Raw genomic sequence first — 15,040 nt, forward strand, 5'->3', positions numbered from 1 at the left:
GGAACATTGCCATCTGCTCATGGGGGGATAAATTTAAACTGAGGTCCTCAGGCTCACACAGCACACACTGTCCACTAAGTCCTCTCCCCAGTGTGTGTGTGTGTGTCCCGCGCACGCCCTATGGTACATATGGAGGTCAGAGGACAGCTTCAAGGAATCAGTCCTCTTTCATCAAGGGGGTTCTAGGGATTGAACTTAGGTTGCCAGACTTAGTACAAGTACCTTGACCCTCTGAGCCATCTCACTGACCCCCATTACTGGTTTCTGTGACTAATTCTCTGTCTCTTGAGTTAGTATGCTTAGTTCTCCAGGCATGAGAACATGAGCGTTCATGGTCTCTATTTCAATTCCTAACAGACTATTGTCATATAAAAAGGAGGTATGATTGTGTACATTGTACTTGCTTCTGGAATCACATATGTCCACCTAACAAGCTTACCAATCTCTTAGTCACTCCTGCTTCCTGGACTGGTTTGTCTTCTCTGTCTCAAAAATGCTCATTGGTATCTCCTACCATGGTGGGCGTTTCTTTGTGTCTCTTCCCAGTACTACACATCTTAAGCTGGTTTATAAAAGAGTATCAAGCCATCCTGTTCTTTGGGTGAACTGAAGCTCTATCGCTACCATGCAGCCTTCTTTACACCCAGTCACAGTCAGCCCTCAAGTCTCTGTGCTGCTGAATATTTAAGATGCCTCTCGGCCTTTTGGCCAGCTGTGCCCAGCGACCCTTGTTTTTGTCATTGACTTCCAGCCTACCTCCTAGATTTCTTATATATCTTTGCTAAACAGTCCAAAGCTGAGGTCTGTTTCTACACCAGTTGTAAGTGGCACCTTGGTCATTTTCAGCTCTTCTGATCACTTCTCCAGTCTCATTCTGTCTGCCTTGTCTTATAGCTCCCAACTTTCCTTCTTTGCCGTCTCTTAATGTGAGCTGATGAGGATCCCTAAACTCCCTGTATTCCCAGTGCCCAGTTGAAAGATGTGCAGCAGGCGTCCTCCCCATGGGCCGGCACTCTCAGCAGGGTCAGGAGGTTTATTCCTGGGGAGCCAAGGCCTGGACCGCAGTGGCCTCACTGGGATCACCAGGATGAACATATGACCTCTATATTTAAGAAATTGTTGTTCATCGGAAATTCTAATTTAACTAGATCTTCATGTTTTTCTGCCAAACTGGCAGCCAAGTCCTAGCCCCTCCCAGGCTACATGCCTTCCTCTCACTTATTTAATTTCACTGACTGGACATTTTCGTTGCTGTCATGTGTCACCCACGTTGGGTCTGGGCCACATTGCACTCTGGAGATTTCTTTCTCCATTATCCCTCATTTCCTGCCTTCCTGCAGGACATTCTTACTGTGTCTCAGGAATATCCTGTGGGTTTTCTCTTGGAAAAGGGCAACACTCCACTCTGTTTTGAGGAGATGCTATGGCAGCTTCACTGGGCATATGATGTAGCCAGTGTCCTCTTGGCACAGAGCCGCTGCCCTTTGCTTGTCTTGCTGTGTGTGCCCATCGTCCTGACTGGAGATGACCTGCTGCTGTCTCTAGCTACTCTGAGGGTTCTGAGTCTCCCTTTGATGTTTTGCAGTTTGTTTCCAGCGTGCCTAGAGATTTCTGGTTTTGCTGTCCCTGCAGACCTCTTCCCTGCCTAAGCCTGGGATTTCCAGCACTGGAGAGTACATGGTCATTTATTGCAGGATATTTGATCTCACTGTGACACTCCGAAACTTAATAAAGTTAACCTTGAATCAGGAGGTGGAGCCAGTGACTAGCTGACTATAATTAGCCTAGAGAAACCAGGAATTTGGCTGAGAAGATGAAAAGGAAGGAAAGCGTGGGATTGGAGTTTGGCACTTCTTTTTGGGTTTAGGACAAGTGAAGAGACACACCTCTTACTCTGTCTCCATCCAAAAAGCAAGGACAGCTGGTTGCTTCTGGGCTTCTCTGATCTAGCAAGTTTTCACCCTCACATCTGACTTCTGAGTCTTTGTTAACCAATAGAGACTTAGTTTAAACCTACATACATATCGCAGCCATGGCAGAGTCAGGGCCGCAGAGCCAGAAGGCCCTCCAGGCCACAGCCAACAGAAAAACATCAGTCATTCCTTCCTCCAGTGCTCATTCCTGAGAGCTGGGGAACTTTGCTGGGGCCTCCCTCTCTCCTGAACACTGGCTGCTCTGCCTCATCCCTTCAGCTACAGCACCACTGTTTGCACTGCCCAGCTTTCCTTATATTCTGGTTGTTGGTATTACATGCAGGTCAGAACTCTGGCTTCCCGAGTCTACCAGGTCAGGTTCAGTGACCTCTTTCTTTCATCATTGAAAACACATTGAACATGTGTAACTAGTCTTTGATAATCCAGATGAACCTTTTATTTGGGGTGGGGGTGTCAATGACTGTGCCTAAGTGCCTGCACACCAGTCAGAAACCTTCCCCTTTTTCCAACCTTCCCACTACTTGAGTCTCTGTCATAGCCTGGAAACCGACTCTCCTCTGAGTGTCCACAGAACTCCAGGTATATCTGGATGTCACCAGCTCTACACAGGACCCTTTCTCTGTTCCACCCAGGATCTAGTGTTGAGCTTGATTCTTCTGCACCCCTTGGTCTCTCCTGCCTGTCCCACCTCCCATCATGACTCTGATGACCTCGGGAAATTCTGGTCAAGATTTTCTGGAATTTGTCTCAGTTTATGTTGGCCAGTGTAAGTGTGAAATGTCCCTTACAAACTTGTATGTTTGACACTGTTGAGGAAGTTATATAACTTTTGTCTGCAGGGCCCTCAGGCAGTTTGTTTTCACCTGTGCTCCTGTCTGGTTGCCTGTGTGGCTGCTCTCCCCATTGCACCTCTCTCCAGGATTTACTGAGCCCTCAAGCCCTAACCCAAACAAACCCTTCCTCCTATCACAGCAGTGCAAAAATATGTGTGGGGTTTTGCTCGTGGTGATAAACTTGGGGAGGGAGATGTCAGTGGCCTGACCATTGTCAGTATTGCACCGTGAGGCTGCACGGAGCTGTATTCACTTCAGTTACCTTGCCTTCACTTCAAGTCACCTCTTTTCCCCTGTATGAGGTATAGGTGGAGAAGCAGTAAGTTCTGTGCCCTGGAATTATTAGCAGTTCTATCAGGAATATCTGTCTTCCCACACATACACTTACTTAATTCTGTGTTCATGCTCGGGTTAGAGTTTGGGTGATGACTCCGTGCTGTGTTAGCTCAGTGCTCAGCCTGTCCTAACTGTGGCCGTGAGACGCTGTTCTACATTGACCCTCTGTGTTTTCTGGTGTCCCTGTGCTTGTCTTATTTCTAACTTCATTGGGTGCTGCAAGCTTCTCCAGTCTTTTCCTGCCGAGCCTGACCTCAGTCATTGTTGCTTTAGTTGCTGCATAGCTTGAGGTTAATGCCATGTTGGCTCCATTAGCTGGCTGTATTGAGTGATGTCTTCGGTTAGAAGGTCGTGCTTCCTGGGATGTAATTGGCAGCACTCACATGCAGCCAGTTTGGGGATGGATGTCACACAGAGGGCTGCAGTGACTTGGCCAAATGCCCTGGATCAGGAAGCCCAACAACTATACTTGGCAGCTGTGCAGTCAGGTTGAGGCCAGGCAAACTCAGGGTGGCTTTATTTTATGGCTTCAACCCAGAGCCGAGGTAAGATCAGCTTCCCTTTAGAACTGGCTCTACCTCTCCCTTTTGTGTGTTCTCCCTAGTCTCTAGGCCTGTCTGCAGAGCTATTGTTGGAGCTCATTCTGCCCTGGGGCCCTGCTACTTACTTTATGCCCTGTTGTTAGTCCTGTCATCTGTGAGAGACCTACTCACTTCCCTCCACTCACCTCCATCCTCCACATCTGTGAGTAAAGACAGATGAGAGATCTTGGGCATTGCAAGGCCGGGTCATAGAAGTGTAGCTTCAGAAACTAACCGTTCTTTCTCTGCTGAGTGGTACACAGTGGCACCTAACTGACATCCTCTGCAGCCTCCTTCTGGAGTACAGTCCTTTGTACCCTTAAGGAGGAAAAATATGCCGGTCGTGTTGACTTTTTAGAGTTACTTTATCTTCCCAACAAATTACTGTATCTTTGGGAGCAAAGATATCTCTCTGAATATCTATTAACACATACATAGTTTATATGCCATCCATTTCCATCATAATATATCTGTGTCTCTCTTACAGCTTGAGCCTCTGCCAGAAAAGGTTCTGCAGCAGAGACCCAATGCCAATGCCGTCCACTCCATGGAGAAAGTGATGGACATCCACAGTAAGTGGCTGGCCAAGTGGTTTGATCATGGGACCCGGGGTAGGAACACAAGGTCTCTTTTTCCCTAGCATTTGATGAACAAGAAGAGACTCCTAGAACCATTTCCTGTTACACCGGGATTCAAAAGAATCTGGGCACCAATGGTTTCAAGTTACTTCATTCAGATGCCCAAAACCAGCATGCTTTGGATTATAAATCTGTGTCCTGGACCAGAAGTACCCCGCATAGGATAGAACCCATCTCCTATTCAAGTTCCAAATCCCAGGGCTAGGCAGCAGGCACACAGCTAGGCACCCATGCTGCACCCTGCCTGCCCCAGGTACACCTGCCACCTCTTGTCTGGGCTCTCTGGTCTGCCCATCCTGGTACAAAAGCTACATAGATGATGCACACCTGAAGGCTTCTCCTAACTTCCCATTTGGCCATTCAGTTCTGGCCTCAAAGCTATTTTTCCTGTCGCCCCTACTCTAAAAAGCTGGATTTGGTTTATTCCCAGCATCTACAAGGCTCCAGAGAGCAAACCCCGGGAGTCTGCATGTGCCTGCTCCCAGAATTTCTGCTTGCCCACCTGTGAATGTGGGGAGCCAGGCCCCACAACAGTTCCAACCCAATGTCCAGTGGCCTGTGTTGCAGATAAGTGTGTGTGAGTTCATCACCAGGCAACACTCTTCAGAGAGGCACTGTGCAGGCACAAGTGAGAGTTTTCATTGGGCCCAGTGACCTGTGAGCCAAGCCAGCAGAAGTGGGAAAGTCACTGAGTGTTCCCTCTTCCCTCAGGCAAGTACTGGCGCTGCCTGCAGCGATCGTCCTCCACCGTGGGGCACTCTCTAGTTGAGGCTCAGAAGTGTGAGAACGAAGAAGCTGAGACTGTCACCGCCATGGCCTCACTGTCTGTAGGCGTCAAACCTGCTGAGAAGAGGTAAGCCCCTGCCCATGCCCTGGGAACGCCTGTGCTTGAGGACCTGCCTGAACCTTACGTGTGCACCCAGCCTTATGCCAGGCTAGCCCTGCATGGACAGGACAGATGGTGGACATGCCCACTGACTCTCCAAACTAAAACTGTCCACCAGAGAATTGGGGCAGGGATCTCAACAACTCTGCGGGAAAGGAAGCCTGATTGCACAGGGCCTCACACACCATACCGGACCCCCTTCTCTCCACAGATCGGAGGAGGAGCCTATGGAGGAGGAGCCACCACTGTAGCCCTGAAGCTGCTGTTCTCTCCTTTGTTTGTCTGTCTTGAAGCTCAGCCAAGAAACTTTCCCGTGTCATTCCTGCGTTCTGCCTTGGTGCTCTCTCTGAGTGCAAAGGGACACCAGGCGTGCAGCAGCAACGGGAGGCCTTTCCGCCGCCCTGGACCACAGGTCTGGAGACGCACACGAACACCAGGTGTGGCAGATCACATGGAACACAGGACAGCGCGCAACACACAGGCATACAGACATGCGGAAAGCCAAGCACATGCTGGTGGGTTCCCCAGGGGAAGACCGCGAAGGAAGAAGCCTGTGGCAACTGAGGCAGAGTTGCTGAATCGAGTTGACATGAGGAATGAAAATCAAAGATCTAATAATACAGAAAAAAACTTGATTAAAACTGGTGCTTAACATTTGATTCTTACCCACAATCCCACAGTCTCCGTGTAAACCACTCAACTCATCTTGTAGCTTTTTTTTTTTTTAAAAAAAAACAGAGTTTTATATGGCTCTGGCCTGCCTTGTGAACCTTAGTGGGGTGCTGTGGGGGTTCACAGCTTAGTGAGGGACAGAGTTGGAAGAAATTTTAAAGAAAAAAAAAACTGGACAGAACAGAAATGTGAGCCTGGGAGTCAGCTGGAGCTTCTCGAAGCCATCGGAAGATGCGAGTTTGTGCCTTTTTTTATTGCTCTGATGGATTTTTCTGTGGCTGGGTTTTCTGAAGTCTGAGGAACAATGCCTTAAGAAAAAAAAAATCACCAAGAATTGGTGTGACAGTGTCCTGTGGCTGGCTGAACTGGTGACACTGGCCTGGCATTACAAAAGTATACGCCAGCCACTGTCTCCAGGGGCCACAGTACAGCCAGCCTTGCTTGGTTTGATCGCTGTTTAAGGAAGATGAGGTAGTTCCAAAAGCAGCGAACACCGCCGGCAGTTTTGAAGTCCACCACATTTTAAACGGATCCAAAGTGTTCTTTTCTCATCCGTCACGTAGCGGTCGAGCATCTCCATTCGGTTGTGAAGCATGTCGTAGGCACACTGCAGTGTTACGATCGGAATGCTTTTCATTAAAAGCAGGTAGCATGAAGTATTGCTTAAATCTTAGGTATAAATAAATATATATATGTATAATATATATTCCACTGTATTCCAAGCTAAGAAACTTGATTCTTATGAGATCTTGATAAAATATTTATAATGCATTTATAGACAAAGTATATATAAATATATATAATAAATTCAGACCGCAGAGGTCCTGGCAGGTGAAAGACATGTGTGTTAGCTCTGAGGTGCTGAGGGCTGGGGTCTGGATTGAAGCCCAAGGAATTTTGAGCTCCAGATTGGCCAGCTTCCAGATCGCCAACATGTTCACCCCTGGGCAACTTCCCTACCAGTTTGTACTTTAATTTTAATTATTTTCTATCAAAGCCTCTGCCCTCTCCAAGCCTCCATGCACATATGTACCTGATGAGTTTTTATAGCAAAGGATATAACTTGCTGTTGATTTTTGTATGAATTTTTCACAAAAGATTCTGAAGAAAACATTGTTTTGTGGTTTTTACATTTTTTCCCCTCACCATTCAGCAGTTTTCTGAAGGTGGTAATGTCTAAAACTTTTTCTTTCTAAATTCTTTCTTGTACATTTTTTTTTATAACTCTGAAGGTTGTTTTTATGGTTTGGTTTTGTTTCTTTTGTACCGAGCAGAGCGCTGCTTTGCGCAGGATCACTGCTGTCATGCTTGGTTTTCAGAGTGAACCTCTCTCTCGGGAATGAATAGCAGGTCTGCTTGTGCCCTTGCCTTGTCTTTTCAAGCTCCACCCAGGAGCTGCACAGCCAGGGGCTTCTGTCCTGCAACACTAGTAGTATTACAAGGGCAGGCAGGCCGGCCACGTGAGCCATGAGGGCGGTCAGCATTACTGAGCGTGGACTTGTAACCACTCCGTCAGGATAGAACTCCCGCTCTAGTTTCCCAAAGACCTTTGAAGCATGTCCACAGCGCCTGGCTCGGAGCCCTGCCCTGCACCTGTTCAGGGGCTTCCTTTGCAGCCTCACAGCCCTGGATTTGTAGCCCGCGGCTGCTGAACCAAGGCGCCTATAGGAGCACAGGGTCCTGAAGGACAGTCAGTCTTTGTCTTTGCTCTTTTTTTTTTCTATGACAACTGACTTTTTACTGCTAACTTTTTTTCTAGCACTTAAAGCCGCCAATTTCATTCCAAAGTATGTGGAGTTCAGACAAGAGGAAGTGAAAGGACATCCAGCTAAGTTTCTGAGTTAGGTGGCATTTACAGGGTAATGTGACAGACAAGCTGAGCACACATTCTTGGACTTTTGATCACTGGGCTGCTGCGAGTCAGTGCTATGCTAAGGCAGTGGGTAGAGCGCAGGGTAGAGTGATCTTGGGGCATGTCTGACTCCTTCCTCCCTGTGGCTACTCTGGCCCTTGGCAGAAGGAGCCAATCTGAGGGAGCCCATGTGGCCCCTCCCCTGCCTGTGGCACTGCATGGTGGCAGAGGCCAGCTAGCTGCTCTTCTGGCCACCTTGGCCCATTTTCTGCACACCCTGCCACCTGCCCTCTTTGTGGCAGCCACGACTTGTGGGGAGGTACACATCATCTTACTTCTTCAGGTGATGGATCATAGGCTACTTGGCGGCCCGGGTACTGTGAGAGGGACTCACTTTGGTCCCATTAAGTCACCCTTTGATTCAGGGGCCTGGCCAGGGAGCCAGCTCACTCCAGCTTCCCTGTGAGCTGAAAGCATTACCTACCACACAGCCTTTTCTTCCCTTTGAAGACACGTGGCCCTTCCCCACAGTTGTCACCCAGGGCGAGGGAGGGCAGAAAGTCGGCCTTGACCTCCAGGGCAGGACCACAGCACTCCCCTGCCCGGACCTTGAACCTTCCACCTTCTCCCTTCCTTTGCAAAGGCCTTGGTGGGTGCTGGCGAGGGAGCCGGGGGGAGCAAGCACTTTACATCCCTTTAAGGGAAGCCCGAAGACACCATGTCCTCAAGATGCTGGTGTTCACTCACCCTTGGGTCTTCCAGCAGCAGCCCGTGCCCCACCAGCAGGTGGCTGTTACCAAGGCCCCACCCACAAGGACGTCTCGGGGCTCTGGCTTCCGAGGGCCGCTCAATCAAAGTGTTTTGAGTTTTTCTTTACTTTGAGATCTGTCCCCACGAGAAAGGACCATTTGCAGTGGTCTGCGCAGCACTGGTGATAGACTTGGTTGTGTTTCTTTCTTTCTGTCAGAACATTCCTTCTTCACTGGTCACAGCCACGTGCTCATTCCATCCTTTTTTGTAGACTTTGGGCCCATGTATTTTATGGGCATTGATACATATATAAATATATAGATATAAATATATAAATATATTTTTTTAAGTTTCCTACATCTGGAGGTTGCATGGACGTACGCCGGCATGTCTTTATATTGTATACAGATTTTGCACGCCAAACTCGGCAGCTTTGGGGAAAGAGAAACGATGCCTTTCTTTCCCCTCTCATGATGTTTGCAGATGCAGAAATTTTTTTCTGTAATACAAAACAAAACCTTGAAGGAGAGGAGGGGGGAGTTTGAGTCTTATTGAACTTATTCTTAAGCAAATGTACTTTTTCTCGTATGGAAAATGAAAGGACTACTTACACATGCGTCACTAAGAAGAGTTTACCTAGCACCTTTGACAGAGAGTCGATTGTATCCATGGGCAAGCTCCACATCCAGACCCTACTGCCTGTCTCTCAAGCTGCTTGAGAGGATTTTGTTTTGTTTTGTTTGTTTCTTTTTCTCCCCCTACACGGGGCCAGGTGCACCCTGCCTGCTGTCACTGGCCCCTGGTTGAGAACCAGGGGTTCAGGTGAGTCCCCGTCTCGGCACAGCCGTGTTGACGGGTTTGTTCCTTCTGGAAGACACGGGGCTGGGGTTCCACATTGAGCAGTCCAGGCCTTTGTGAGCCTAGGTCTAAGCGATACTTGGCACTGGAGGAAACCGTTTCTCCCTCTCAAGGATCCGGGGCTGCTCTGCACCCGGCCTTGACGGCCTCACTGGCCTCACATTGATCAGAGTCTCCTATGGAAAGGAAAGAACGCAGACAGGCCTTGTTCTGGGGCGTACGCTCCACTGAGGAGGCGCTGTTTTCCACTCTGTACGAATGTTAAACACGCTGTTTCTATGTATGCACAGGAGGCTGACCTCACTCACCGAGAGCTCACTACAGAAGTGTGGTCGGAGCCATTGAAGCGCTGCGACACGATGCTGTGTGGGCTCCGCAGCCACGACCACCTTCACTCTGTAGCAGCCTGTTTTCTCTTTGGTTGTCTGGACCTCCCCTCGGCGGCGCTTTCTCCTCTTGGCGGGGTTGGAGGTCATGTTTGGTTTTCTCATTCTTGTTTCATTTTGTGTGGTGGGTTTCACTGACCGGCGGTGTCCTCTGGCGGTCACCTCTTTCCACCTCCCGGGTCCAGTGTTTGTACCACATCACACACTTGTCACTCTTGTGGTGTAAATAAAGACTGCGTTAATTCCCTCCCATCTCTGCTCTGTGCTTGTGCTCTCTCCTTCAGCATGTGCGTGCCTGGGACCCCGGGGACTGACTCCTGTGCCCATGGGAATCACTGGGCCCTTCACTTGGACATCTCTCTAAATCGGGTGGTTTATTGCTGTAAAGAGACCCCCTTACTAAGAAACTCTTACTAAGAAAACATTTAATTGAGGTGAAGACTTAACAGTTTAAGAGATTCAGTCCGTTATCATGATGGGGGGAGCATGGTGGTATTCAGGCAGACATGGTGCTGGCTACATCTTGGCCAGAAGGCAGCTTGACTCTGAAGGAAACTTGAACAAAAGAGACCTCAAAGCCCACCCCCACAGTGACACACTTCCTCTAACAAGGCCACACCTAATAGTGCCACTCACTTTGGGAGCCATTTTGTTTCAAACCACTGTCCACTCCCTGGTCCCCAAAGACTTAATAGCCATATCATAATACTTTGAATCCGACTGCACATGTCTCCATAGTCTATAATATTTCAAAGTCTCTTCAGAGACACATGGAAATTTCTTAACTGTCCCCCTGTAAAAATCAAAAAGCAGGTCATGCTTCCAACATACAATGGCACAAGTATACATTACCGTTCCAGACTGCAGGGAAGGGAACATAGGAAGGTAATATTGGACAAAAGCAAGACTGAAAACCAGCTGGGCAATCTCCAAACTCTGCAATTCCGTGTCTGGGAAATGTTCCTTTGATGACTGCAGCACACTTCTTTCTCTTGGGCTGGCTCCACTCCCTGTTAGCAGCTCTCAGCAGCTATCCATGACGCCGTCATCTCTAACATCTCGGGGTCTCCAAGGCAATCCAGGCTTCAACTTCACAGCTTCACACAGCGGCCCCTCTATTAGGCCTCCATTTGGGGATACCCCTGATAGGTGTCTGGCCTCAGTGGCTTTATTCTTTAACCCCTTAATTTTATCCTTAACTCTAAATTCAGAACCACTTGGTCAGAGCTGCCAAGTTGTGCTGCTTGCTGGGAACAACATGGATCGCTTGTTTACTAACATCTTCACCAGCTTTCTATATTCACTGCCTAAGCTTGGATGACCTTGAACTTGCCCTGTAGACCAAGGCCTGCCTCAAACTCAGGTCTGCCAACGTCATCTTCCCAGTGCTGGCATTAAAGGTGTGACCCAGCACACCGGGCTCCAAGCTTTCCTTTAGTTCCTTTTCACGGGTTGGAAATTTAGCTGGAGGGGATCTTGCCCGGGATTACCACTCCTTTGTCCCATTTCTTAATCGTTTATCTCCTTGGGCATAGAATTTTAGTTCTATTCCACTTCGTGGTACCGTGGTACTCTTTTTCTCCTTAAATTTTTCATTTTGTAATTTAGCCTGCTCAGCTTACGCCTTTCATTATAAATCTTCATTAGAGTTACCACCAATATCTACATGACAGTCTATACTAGGATGTTTTGAGATTTCCTCTGCCAACAATAATCTAAAACTCTTCCCTTTCGCTTCAGGCAGACTCTCTGGACAAGGACAAAAGGCAGCCACTTCCTTCACCAAAATATCACAAGAATGATCTCTAGGCAACACACTAAACAACTCTGAAACCTCTTGAGTGAGCCCCCAACAGCTTTAATATCTCTTAGCACCTCTGTCTTCCATGCTCCTACTAGTGTGACTCATTAAGCAGTGCTTAACACATCTCACTCCTTTCATAACCCAAAGTACCAAAGTCCAAATTCTCCCAGACAAAAACATGGTCAGGCCTGTCGCAGCAATATCCCAGCCCTGGTACCAACTCCTTAGTATTTTTATTGCTGTGAAGAGACACCATGACAACTCTTACAAATGAAAACATTTGAGGTGGCAGCTTACAGTTGGAGAGGTTCCGTCTGTTACCGTTGCAGGGAGCATGGTGGTGTGCAGGCAGACGGGGTGCTGGAGCTGAGAGTGCTACATCTTGCAGGCCACAGTTAGTGTCCTCCCATGCTTTGCTTGCAAGTCGAGGCCTTTATAGTCCATTGCCAGTCCGCAGTCATTCAACGCATTCTGCTATTGTCTCTTCTGAAGTTGTTTGCAGGCAGTGATGAACTGGTTTAGAACCATCCCCAAGGGTGAATGAGGTTCAGGGAAGGGGGACCAGGGCCACGCTCCACTGCTTACACTATGTAAGCTGCCGGTTCCCACCACTAACAACATGGAGCCAGGTACCCCATCTCACACAAGGGGTCCTTCTGCATTGTGACAGCCATCCCTACTCTGACCAGTCCATACTTAGCTGTGAAGTTTGGTTTCCAGAGGAGCTTTGTCTACTGCTGTGCTAACATCGCCAGTCATCAAAATGAATGTCTTTGCTATAATTTCAGTTCACATGTCACAGTGTGTCAACCGACTATGCCATGGAACAAAACACAGGTGCCCCTGGCCTTTGGTCTCCTAAGGCTATGTATGTGTCAGCCTTCTCTGAAGCCTGGGAAGAGTTGTCTTCCCATACACTCCAGGGGTTGGCAGGCCTCCTTTCCTGGCTCACAGCCTAACCAGGCCACCCACAGCAAGCAACCTGGGAGGGGCATCCCTTGGGCAAAAGATTCGTGGGCTGGTCCTTACAGGTTTCGAGTATCTCCTAATCTTCAGATTCATTCATTTTGAATAAAAGTCAGTTGCATGCCAGCCTGTCATTCTGAGAAGACTTTGCCTCTCATTGGATAAGGAGAAACTTGAGTGTTCAGAACCATTCTTCATAGTGTCTACTGTAAAAGCTCGTTCAGTCAGGACCAAACCCCGTCAAAGCCATGCTGGGAAGCATGGCGAAGCCATGAAGCTAGAAGGTTTGTTGCCATAGTTCCAAGAACTGTTAGCCACAGCCCTGCAGGCAGCAAGGCTTAGGACCACTGAAAACTCTTTAGGAAAGTGCCGGCCCCCTATGCACACTCCGCTGTCATTAACAGAACACTAGGGGGCATGCGTAGGGGCATTTCCCTCCTGCATTCCTTCACTCTGCCTCACAGCATTAAGTCACAGCTCTCCTAGATAGTCCAGGCCAGGCAGGAGCAACAGTGACGCCAGGGAGCCTTGACTAACCTAACCCACTTTCGTAGTCATGGGTAGACCGAACCAAATAAACCCAAGGTAGGTGGGGAGGGGAGTGTGGAAGGAGTTCCCTAGCGTTAAGAAACATGCTCCCAGTCATGATGCCCAGAGAGTGGGTAGAGGCCTGTCTTGCAGCATGAATGCAAGGTGGTCAGTAAGGTTGTGGGACAGGCACTGTGAGTTGTCCTGAGGATCTGGAGAAACGCACTTCCCTGGAGTCAAACATCAAAGTGAGTGACTACCTGGAATCCAAGACAGCCATACCACACAGAGCTGGGGGCGCAGTTGTTGGTGGGCGTGAGTCTTCTCTCCAGGATGAAGGAGTCCAGTGGTGTCAAATTGTGTGGGAGTTGGAAGTGGGACACTGGGCAAACTAAGGCAGAGACAAGATGCCTAGAAGCTGGATTTCTCCAAAATGGCCCCAGCAGATCAGGAAGCGGGTCAGACAGGGGATTCATGAAAAGGTCTTGATTCTGTGGGTTTCCATTACAGCCACACCCCAGCCTGTGAGGAAGGACCTCAGGGTAGGAGGGCTTCTGTGAGAAGCCTGATTCCTGGAGTCAGGTCAAGCTGAGGACACTTGCTCTATTGACTACCACAGCAAAAGCAGGATGCAGTTTTGTACACGCACAAGTCAAACTGAGGTCCGAGGACACTTGCTCTGTTGAGTACCACAGCAAAAGCAGGGTGCAGTTTTGTGCACATACACATATGTGAGCAAACACACAGGTCACACTGAGGTCTGAGGATCAGAGCAGAAGCAGTGTGCAGTTTTGTACACACACACACACACGCACGCACAGGTCAAGCTGAAGTCTAAGGACCAGAGCAGAAGCAGGGTGCAGTTTTGTGTATACACACACACACACACACACACACACACACACACAGAGGCTAGTGCTATTCCAGCACCACCTGGTGGTGCCTCCCAGAATCACAGCTTTACCCAGTTGGCCACCCACCCGAGACCCCAAGCCCTGACCCCAGGAAGAAGATAATTTGAGGTAGTGCCACTTGAATGTCAGACGGTCAAGCCATTCCCCAGAATCCTGGGGAAGTGCAAACCTAGGAACTGAGACTCCTCCCTGGGGTCCCTTAGGTTAATTTCTTCACCTGTGGACTTTCTGAACCAAAGAGTCCTGGTCCCTGTACCCAGCCCTGGCTCCCACATATACTCGCTCCCTTCTGCTGGCTAGCTGTGTACTGCCATGTCCTGTCCATAGACCTGCCTCCTAGACCCACTGTCAAGGGATAGAAGGCAGGCACAGCACCCGGAGTCGGTAACGTCACCAGCATTCTGAGAGGGGAAATGGCTTGAGTTCACAGTGGAGACAGGTGAGGGCAGGTGGAGAGAGGACAAGGAGCTTGGAATGGGCAGCAAGAAGAGCCATCCAAGCAGAGGGGTTGAAGAAGTGGTGTGTGCACAGACATAGGGGCAGGAGTGAGGGCCCTGCAGATGAACCAAGTATGACTGGAATTCCTAGAGAACCAACTCAGCACCCACAGACCCTAGAGAGCAGCCCGTGGACCTAAACTCCTTCCGTCTGGAAGGTGTTCACAGCTGCAGTTGCCCAGCAGGGTATGCAGGAGACACCTGCCCAGATTCTGGATTGATCTGACAGACTATGAGCGGGGGGTGAGAGAAAGGATGGAGCTCAGAGTGGTACCCAGATGCATTAGGAGAAAGGACTGAGCGGCTAAGGTGGCAGGGCTTCCTGGGGACCAGTCTGGTGAGGCTGACAGCATCAGCTTTTGGACCCTCTGATGGGCTGCAAGAGCCACCCTCTCTCTAGCTGGGGATGGTAACAGATACGTGGAAACAGGAGTCTTGAGACAGAGAGGCAGAACTTGACTAGAAACCATATCAGAGTGGCTCAGGGTAGGTGTCCGTCATGACCATGAAGCTAGGTGACAGGATGGAGCAGTGAGTGACAAGCCGAGAGAAGCTGCTGCATCCACAGAGGAGCCAGCTGAGGAGATGCAGGAGGCACAGCACAT

General features: G+C 49.2%; 1 protein-coding gene across 5 annotated transcripts in view; it reads left to right on the forward strand.

Moving 5' to 3' along the window:
* Positions 1–6,590, forward strand: part of Hdac4 (histone deacetylase 4) — a 229,740-nt gene extending 223,150 nt beyond the window's left edge. For all 5 annotated transcript variants that reach the window (XM_013351744.2, XM_013351743.2, XM_005361679.3 and 2 more), the window contains exons 24-26: positions 4,172–4,256; positions 5,034–5,175; positions 5,420–6,590. In XM_013351744.2, coding sequence (XP_013207198.2) covers positions 4,172–4,256; positions 5,034–5,175; positions 5,420–5,459 — 267 coding nt within the window. In that variant the 3' untranslated portion in view covers positions 5,460–6,590. The remainder of the gene's footprint in view (positions 1–4,171; positions 4,257–5,033; positions 5,176–5,419) is intronic.
* Positions 6,591–15,040: the final 8,450 nt, after the last annotated feature.

Source organism: Microtus ochrogaster, linkage group LG4 (genome assembly GCF_000317375.1).
Source record: "Microtus ochrogaster isolate Prairie Vole_2 linkage group LG4, MicOch1.0, whole genome shotgun sequence".
Lineage (NCBI taxonomy): Eukaryota > Metazoa > Chordata > Mammalia > Rodentia > Cricetidae > Microtus > Microtus ochrogaster.